This window comes from Motacilla alba, chromosome 14 (assembly GCF_015832195.1).
Source record: "Motacilla alba alba isolate MOTALB_02 chromosome 14, Motacilla_alba_V1.0_pri, whole genome shotgun sequence".
NCBI lineage: Eukaryota > Metazoa > Chordata > Aves > Passeriformes > Motacillidae > Motacilla > Motacilla alba.
Window position 1 is genome coordinate 14,663,895 of NC_052029.1, and position 9,025 is coordinate 14,672,919.

The following is a 9,025-nucleotide window of genomic DNA, read 5'->3' on the forward strand; positions in this document are numbered from 1 at the left end:
TCCATGGCAGGGCTGCAATGGGATGCTCCATAAAATCCCATCAATCCAAACAAATTCCATGAAGGAAATTCCCTTCTCCCGTTTTTCCAGCGGTGCTTTCCCTTCCTCGAGCAGGAACAAAGGGATCGAAAGCTCCCGCAGGAAGAGCCATCCCGAAAAGTCATGGAAAGGGCACATTAATAAGGGATGAGCCAGGAGGAGGCAGAAATGCAGGAAGAGCAGCAGAGCCTCATTATCCCAGATCCCAAAATTCCTCAGGAGGCTCCGGCGGAGCTGAGCCTGTGAATATTTTATAGGGAAGCTCCCGTTCCCTTCCTGCTTTTCCGTGTGGCCTCTCCCGAAAGAGCGATTTGCTTTGGAAAACAAAGAGTGTTCCCTGAGTGGAAAACAAGGAATCCCACAAAACTCCAGGCACAGCGCTGGGATCAGAGCCAGCAACACCTGGAATATTCAAAATCCCCCCTTCCTTCCCCAAATCCCAGCACATCCGACTTTTCCCTTTATCCCGGAGAATCCCCTGCTCCAAATGCCGGGAATAAAATCCCTGTGTTCAAATCCCCCTCCAGCCCGGATAAAAATCCCTCCCCGGGGCACAGCCACATTCCTTAATCCCAAAATTCCCTTGGATGTGTCCTCTCCCCTCCCGTCCCCCCACACCGGGAGCAGCCAGCCGGGAATGTTGGGATTGGGATCGCTCCAGGTTTTTTTCCCTGCTCCAGACGGGGAATTGGAGCTGCGTGGGCGAGCGGCTCCTGCACGGCAGCAGCGCCGCAGGCACGTGGAGGAACGTGTGCCGGGAACAGCGGGAACAGGGGACACGGGAACACCGGGATGAGGGGACACCTGTGTCCCTTCCCCTCCCCAGGAGGATCGATCCATCCCTGATCCTTTTATTAGGCTGGAAAACTGGGAAAGACGGGAGGGGCGGGCTCTTTTCCCTTTCCTTGAGCTGTCCCAGGGATGATTTTTGCATCCCTCATCCACCCTTCCCAAATTGCTGCCAGCATCCCAAAAAATCCTCTATCCCTTTTTTCCACGAAGGAGTTAAATAAATGACACCCGCACTTCCCTACACAGCAAATCCCAGAAATTCCATCAGATCCCATTTATCCTCTGAAAAGATCCTAAACCCAGAAGAGGCCTGGGATGATTTGCATTCCAGGGATTATTCCAAGAGCTAATCAGCTCGGGAGCGGAGTGTGGGGAGGATTGGGAGCAAACAGGATTGGAGGCTGGAATTCTCCCAGCGCTGTTGTAATCCAGCAGGGATATCCATAATCCTTCCCAAAATCGCCCTCAAAGCTCTGAGGTGCTGGGAGAAGCTGGAATCTGAGCAATAATTCCCTCCAAATACTGCTTTTCCTTGTACATTCCCAGTTTTCCAAAATGGCAGTGATTCCCCTCTGCGGGAATGGAGAGGTGCTTTTAAAATCCACCTGGAGCGTGGGATTCCCTGTGGAACTCCGGGAATTCTGCCCACACCTGCCAGGTTCATCCCAAAGTTCTGCCAGCTGGAAAAAGCACCTTTCCCAAGCCAGAGAATTCCACAAATCTCATCAAGATCCACATCTCCTGCGGGAGAGCCAAACGTCCCTTCCTCTTTTATTACCCTTTCCCTTTTCGCCAACAGGACCAGAGTCACTGGAAAGGCCTCAACAATGAATATTTGGGAATAAAAGCAGAACAAAGAGCGCAAATGTGTTCAATCGAGCAGCCTAAAACCAGCGGGGGCTCTCTGGAATTTTCCGGGGGAAACTAGAACGGCTGGAACTGGGATGAAACCCTGTCACCCCCGAGCCTCCTTTTTTTCCAGGCTAAACAACCCCAGCTCCCTCAGCCATTCTTCCAAATATTTGTGTTCCAAGCCCTTCATCTTGTTGCTCTCCTCTGGGCACGTTCAACCTCAGCGATCTTCCTAGGGTTCCATGAGGGCCACCCCGGCCGCCATGACACCTCCCTCAGGCACCTTCCCGCCTTTTTCTGTCACCATGGCAACGAGCAGCCCTCAGCACGGCCGGACCAAGGGCAAGGGCCAGACCCTCAGCGCACAGAGGAGAAAAAGGCTCTGGATTGCCCACCCCTGGCACTGAAACCCTGCTCCCAGGCTGCTTCCCACACACGATGCTTCTGGAGGGCTCCAGAAAGCTGAGAGTCGGCTCTGGTTTCTCCATGTTGTGCATCCTAAAGCTGCCTGGGAGAAGAAATTTCGGGTCGGCTCCGTTGGCACAATCCCTCCTGGCACAGGGCAAGGTCTTTGTGCGCCGAGGCTCTGCTGCAGCCAAGGAAAGCTCCTGGCTCAGGGTCACCTTTGCTGCTCAGCCAGACAGCCCAAGTGCCCCAGCCGCCGGAAATTGCCAGATCCGGGCAGTGCCGCTGCTGGCAAATGCCAGACCTGGGCGGTGCAGGCACCGGCAATTTGCTGGATCTGGATTTCTGGCACCGGCAAATTACCAGACCTGGGCGGTGCCGGGAAATTGCCGGATTTTGCCTTTCCGTGCCAGCAAACTGCTGGACTTGGGCTGTGCTGGCACCGACAAATTTCTGGATCTGGGCTCTGGCGGTGGCAGCAAACACCAGATTTCAGGCTCCAGGTGCTGCTAAGCACCGGATCTGGACCCCTCCTTTCCTTCCTGGAACGAGGTGCCCTCACCGTCCCAAAATCCCTGGCATTTCCCCTCAGCCCTGCGCAGCTCGCGGCCTCCACCGCCGCCTTCCCAGTTTAACTGCAACCGCCTTCCCGTTACCACGGCAACGAGCCGCGTGGGGGCGGGCACAGACGGCTCATCCGCCAATCAGCGCCGCGCTCAGGGCAAACCCGGTTTTTTGATTGGTGCGTGCAGCTGTCCATCAACAGCCCGGTCGTTGGTGGCCGCGGTGAGGGGAGGACGCTCGGGCGGGAGCGGCGAGCGGCGGAGCCTCCGCCATGGCGCAGCCCGACGAGCCGCATCCCCCGGTCGTTCCCTCCTGCCCGCTGCCCAGCAAGATCTGCGATGTGGTCCCCAGCGAGAGGCCGCGCTCCTGCTGCGGCATGGCCATGGCCGGCTTCCGCACCGCCAAATACCAGCTGCCCGAGTGGCACCGCCGCAACATGGGCGTCTGCTACGAGGCGCTGACGGCGGGCGAGCAGGCGGAGCGCGGCCGCGACGAGGCCAAGCACCTGGTGAAGCGAGCGGCCGCCAGCGCGCAGCGAGCCCAGGGACACTCCAAGGCCACCCTGGGCCAGCGGCTGCAGGACATCCACTTCTGGAGGGTGGAGCTGCAGAAGGAGATCATGGAGCTGGACGCCGAGACCAACCTGCTGGCGGCCCAGAAGCTGCGGCTGGAGCGGGCGCTCGATGCCACCGAGGTGCCCTACTCGGTTGTCATCGATAACCTGGAGTGCCGGGAGCGGCGGCAGCCCCCGGACCTGGTGATCGATGAGGTGGAGAGGCAGCTGCTGAAGGTGAGCAGCGCCGGGGGTTGGTGACAGCCCTGGCGCTGCTGCCGTGCTGGGGACGGCGCTGAAATGAGGAGCAGCATGAGGAGGTGAAGCTGCGGCTGCTGGAAGTGTCTCCTGATATTCGGGGTCTGGAGCTCCTTCCTGCGCTCCCGGTGTCACTCCAAGGATTCGTTCGAGTCCTTGCTGTGTTTAAAAAGTGTTTCAAATCACTTTGGAAAGTGTGGCTGGAGGAGAGCAGATCCCTCCCCCACTCAAACCCCAACAAAACCGACCCAGAGTTTTCCTGCACCAACACAAAAATCCTATTCCGGCATAAATTCCTTCTATACTCGCCTTGAAATTCCCCTCCTCTCTGCAGGTTACACGTTAAAACTCCACAATCCAGAAGTTCAGGAATACTGGGATATTCCTTGGCTGTTCCCATGCTCAAATTGTCCAAATTTTGGCAGTTTCTGTCAGTTCTCCCCAAGTTTTTCCAAGCTGATGATCCTGTCACCGAGATTCCTGTCAAATTCCAGTGTCATTCTTGTGCTGGATGTTACCAAAACCACATTTTCCATCCTGGAATCACACCTATTCCAATATCCCATACATTAATTAATGATTATTCACCTACAGCCTCCAATCAGAGCCGATTCATGATCAGTTACTCATTAAACCAGAGGATTAATGTTCGAAAAATATAGATCAGAGTGAAATGTTTAAACCTGGTAGGGTTTTTGGGATTATCCTGGGAAGAACCAGGAATTTCTTGATCCCTGTGGATCCTTCCCAACTCAGGATATTCTAGGATTCCACACAGAAGGCATCATAGGATTTAGGAATATTTTGAATGGGAATTTGGTGTAATTTCTGATTTATAATCAATATTTAAGAGGTTTTTCCAGTCAAAAATATAAACAGGGGAGAGTCGGTGTAGGATATTTCCATGTGGGAATTGCTACAATTTTTAGGTTGGAAAAGACTTTGAAGCTCATCAAGTCCACGGTTCCAGGCACGGGGATATTCCCTGATTTTCCCTGTCTTAAAACTGAGCAGGGAATTAATTTATTCCGTTTAATCTGATGGGATCGTGGAATCCTGGAAAGGTTTGGGATGGATGGGACTTTAAAAATCATCAGTTCCCACCTCTTCTCTCTATTCCCACTATCCCAGGTTTCTCCAAGCCCCTTCCAACCTGGGCATTCCATGGATGGAGCAGCCACGGCTTCTCTGGGAATCTGTGCCAGGGAAGAATTCCTTCCATAACAGGATAGCACACAGATTTTTCCACGGAACCCACAGAATTCCCAGGCTTTTGAAGTATTCCAGGTTTCTCAGCCTCCATAGGTTTAGAGCTGAGTTCCCTCAGGATCTGGTGATGCCAAAATTCCAAGTTTTACCAGAACAAAGTGAGAGTAGATAAGGAAGCTGAAGGATTTATCCCCAAATTGCTCCTCAGGATTGTGTTTCCTGCTCTGGATCCATGGAATTCTCCCTGTTTTTCTTTAGGAAGCGGATCTGATCCGGGATATCCGAGATCTCCTGAAAAGAACCATCATCCAAGCTACCACCCAGATAAGGTAAAACATTTCCCTGGATTCTTCAGCCAAATAATTCCTGGGATAAAGGTGGACACAGCCCTCAGCCAGGCCAGGCTTCCAAGCTCAGGGAATTCCATGGAAACCCGGATTTTCAGGTAGATTTAGATTTTCCTGCTTTCCACAACTCTGTTGGATTTGTTTTCCGACACTAAATTCCAATGCCATAAAAATATTCTCTGGATATCTTCTTGGGAGTATCTTTGTATCATTAAAGGGATTTTTGGGACCGAAGGAGCTTTCCAAGAGGAATTGTTTTGCCACCAGAGGTCAGTGTGAACTTTAAATCTGGAATTTCTGTGCCGGGCTGGGTGCTCCTTGCCATTCCAAAGGATTATTCGCTTGGAATTTCTAACAGACCCTTTGGAAAGATGTACTGGTATCCTAAATTCCATCAATGTAAAGGAATTATGCTGGAAGCTTCATACTTTAGTTTAAAAAATCCTTCAGTCTGCTCCTGTTCTACCTGATAAAAGAAATGCTGTTTTTTAAAGAATGGCTGTAAATGCCAATTAATATAAAGTAGCTCTGTTATATTAATTGGAGCATGAGAGGAGCCTAATGAGTTTAATTTGGGGGTTTTAATAGTTTTAAGGTCATTTTAGCCCCATTTTAATCCCATTTTAGCCCAGTTTTAGCCCATTTATTCCCATTTTGGTCTCATTTTGCCCCATTTATTCCCGTTTTAGCCCCATTTAACCCCATTTTAGTCCAGTTTTAATCCCATTTCAACTCCATTTTATTCCCATTTTCCAAGAGAATTCCCAGTTCCTTGGCTGAGAGTGACACCTGGCGTTATCAGCTGAAAACAACCCACAGGCTTTTGAAATTAGAATCATTATAATTATAATTATCTGTGCAATGTGTCACTCTAATTAACAACAAAGCAGCAATTTTAATCTGAATGTCATTAAAGATTATCCAGTTCCATGGGCAGGGACCTTCCACAATCCCAGGGTGCTCCAGCCTGGCCTTGGACATTTCAGGGATCCAGAGGCAGCCACAGCTGCTCTGGGAATTCTATTCCAGGGCCTCTCCACCCTCACGTTGGAATTTTCCCCAAAATCCCATCTCAGACTCCTCTTCCAGACACCCTCACACTGGAATTTTTCCCCAAAATTCCATCTCAGGCTCCTCTTCCAGGCACCCTCACAGTGGAATTTTCCCCAAAATCCCATCTCAGTCAGGCTCGTCTTCCAGACACCCTCACGTTGGAATTTTCCCCAAAATCCCATCTCAGGCTCCTCTTCCAGGCACCCTCACAGTGGAATTTTTCCCCAAAATCCCATCTCAGTCGGGCTCCTCTTCCAGGAGAGGGAATGTGGGAAGGGAGAGTTTGGGCTTTTCCAACCCGCAAGGAATGTCACGGTCTTGCTTTGCTTCCCTGTGGAACACAAAGGGTGGAGCTGTGCTTCCCAAAGAGGGCTGGGTTGGGAATTCTCTTGCTTCCAGTTGAGCTGGGATCCCAACTTTCCAGATCCAACCGGATCCAGAAGGAGAACTGCGAGCTGGACTGGTCGGATAAGGTGGAGACGTATCACATCGACGACAAATGCGTCGGCTACTGCACCGACAGCACCAACGTCCAGTTCCACCCCAGCTCCGTCAAGTTCGAGGAGAAGTGAGTAATTCCCTGCATCCTCCTGGAACGGCACCCCTGGAATGCCCAATCCCAGCTGGGACTGGGCATGGGAAGAGCTTCAAGGCAGCTCCATGGATGGAAAGGCTGTGCTGGATGTCCTGTGTGGAATATTTGGGTTGGAAGTTTCTGGAAGCTCATCCGGTTCTGATCCCAACAGCTTCCACCATCTCAGGTTGCTCCAAACTCAATCCTTGGGTTCTTCCAAGGGATGGGGCAGCCACGGCATCTCTGGGAATTCTATTCCAGCCCCTCCCCAACCTCGCAGGGAATTCCTTCCCAATATCCTGTCCATCCCATCTCTCCATGTGAGGCCATTCCCTGGGTCCTGCCCCTCCAGGCCTTGTCCCCAGTCCCTCTCCAGCTCTCCTGCAGCCCCTTTAGGCTCTGGAAGGGGCTCTGAGCTCTCCCTGGAGCCTTCCCTTCTCCAGCCTGTGAAGATCCTGTTGTTTTTATTTCCAGCCTGTAGATCCTGGATATATTCCTGAGTTTATTTGCCAGGACTGAACTGGACAATAAAATGTGTGAACATTTTGAGCAGCTTTAGCTCAAGATGGAAGCACTTGGGCTGATTTTATCTCAGGCTTTTGTTCCCTCTGAAGCCACAGAAGTGAGAGATTATTTATTTGGGGATTTTTTATTTATTTATTTGAGAATTTTTATTGACTTATTCAAGGATTTTTTATTAATTTTTTGGAAGATTTTTGAGGCTTTTTATTAATTTTTTTAAATTGATTTATTAGAATTTTTCTTAATTTAGTCAAGAATTTGTCTTAATTTATTTGAGGATTTTTATTGATTTATTCAAGAATTTATATTGATTTATTAGAATATTTTATTAATTTATCCAAGAATTTTTATTCATTTATTTGAGGATTTTAACTGATTTACTTGAAGATTTTAATTGATTTATTTCAGGATTTTTATTGACTTGTTATTAGTTTATCCGAGAATGTCTGTTAATTTATTCAAGTACTTTAACTGATTTATTCGAGGATTTTTATTGATTTATTAGAATATTTTATTTATCTAAGAATTTTTATTAATTTATTTGAGACTTTTTATTAACTCATTAAAGGACTCACTCTGTTCCTCACGACAAATCCACCCCACAAGCAAGAGCCGAACCAACCGGAAGCCGACCCCGCTTTCCCAGAGAAAGAACCATTTTTCAAGGACAAAATTCCCAATTTACCCCCTTCCTTGTTCTTCCAGCGCCTCCACACCGAAGTCCTGGGCCCAGTTCAGCCACGACAACATTTCCAGGGCGGAACAGGAAAAACTGGCGTCGGTGCAGCTGCGATCCCTGATCAACAACATCATCCACGACGCGTCCGAGGACCTGCGCATGCAGCGCGCCGCGGTCAGCGAGGCCTTCGACAGCCACTGCAGGGAGCTGGATGATGCCAAACTGCGCCTGGAGCAGCACCTGCAGCAGGTCCGGGGCATTTCGTGGCATTCTGGCGTCGTTAAACCGAAAAAGGATGGTTTCATCCACGTAGGAGCGAAATATTTTTGTGTCACGTTAGGATGCGGGGAGAGGTTTTGGGGTTTTGTTGTGATCTCGGTGCTTTTTGGTGGGATGGTGTTCGGGTAAACACCTTAATCCTGAAGGAAACGCCTTAATCCTGAAGGAAACCCTTTAATCCTGAGTGAAACGCCTTAATCCTGAGTGAAACCCTTTAATCCTGAGTGAAACGCCTTAATCCTGAAGGAAACGCCTTAATCCTGAAGGAAACCCTTTAATCCTGAGTGAAACGCCTTAATCCTGAGTGAAACCCTTTAATCCTGAAGGAAATGCCTTAATCCTGAAGGAAAGGCCTCAATCCTGAAGGAAACGCCTTAATCGTGAATGAATCGCCTTAATCCTGAATGAAACCCTTTCAACCTAAATGAAACGCCTTAATCCTGAATGAAATGCCTTAAACCTGAATGAAACACTTTAAACCTGAAACACCTTAATCCTGAATGAAACACTTTAAACCTGAAGGAAACGCCTTAATCCTGAAGGAAACGCCTTAATCCTGAAGGAAACACCTTAATCCTGAATGAAACGCCTTAATCCCTGAATGAAACCCTAAAACTGGCTGATCAGGCAGCTCGGGTTGAGCCAGGATTCCCAGATTTTTCTGGAATGCCAGTGAAGTCAAGCTGGCAGTTGACTTCAGCCTCCTCCAACGTGGAGCAGCTCCTTCTTTTGTGGATTTTCCATGGAATTCTGTGCTCTTTAAAAATGATTTACTGTTTTTTTTAAATTATGTCCTGCTCCTTCTTTAAAAAGTTTGAGATTAAAGATTTTCCTCATCTCTGGACCGAGGCCATTGGAAGTGTGGGAAAAAAGCCATTCCTTAGTCCCTGGTGGCAATT

At 49.4% G+C, this 9,025-nt stretch overlaps 1 protein-coding gene across 1 annotated transcript; it reads left to right on the forward strand.

Moving 5' to 3' along the window:
• Positions 1-2,919: 2,919 nt before the first annotated feature.
• On the forward strand, positions 2,920-8,384 carry TEKT4 (tektin 4). The gene is made up of 5 exons (XM_038151646.1): positions 2,920-3,442; positions 4,931-5,001; positions 6,497-6,640; positions 7,874-8,156; positions 8,373-8,384. Exons 1-5 carry the CDS (start codon positions 2,924-2,926, stop codon positions 8,382-8,384), a joined length of 1,029 nt encoding a protein of 342 aa, XP_038007574.1. The 5' UTR covers positions 2,920-2,923.
• Positions 8,385-9,025: the final 641 nt, after the last annotated feature.

Bases quoted from the DNA above. Each gene is read 5' to 3' on its own strand.
- TEKT4 (XM_038151646.1), top strand. From the start codon at position 2,924: ATGGCGCAGCCCGACGAGCCGCATCCCCCGGTCGTTCCCTCCTGCCCG. The intron at 3,443-4,930 runs GTGAGCAGCGCC...GTTTTTCTTTAG, and splicing joins TGGAGAGGCAGCTGCTGAAG to GAAGCGGATCTGATCCGGGA. The intron at 6,641-7,873 runs GTGAGTAATTCC...TTGTTCTTCCAG, and splicing joins TCCGTCAAGTTCGAGGAGAA to CGCCTCCACACCGAAGTCCT.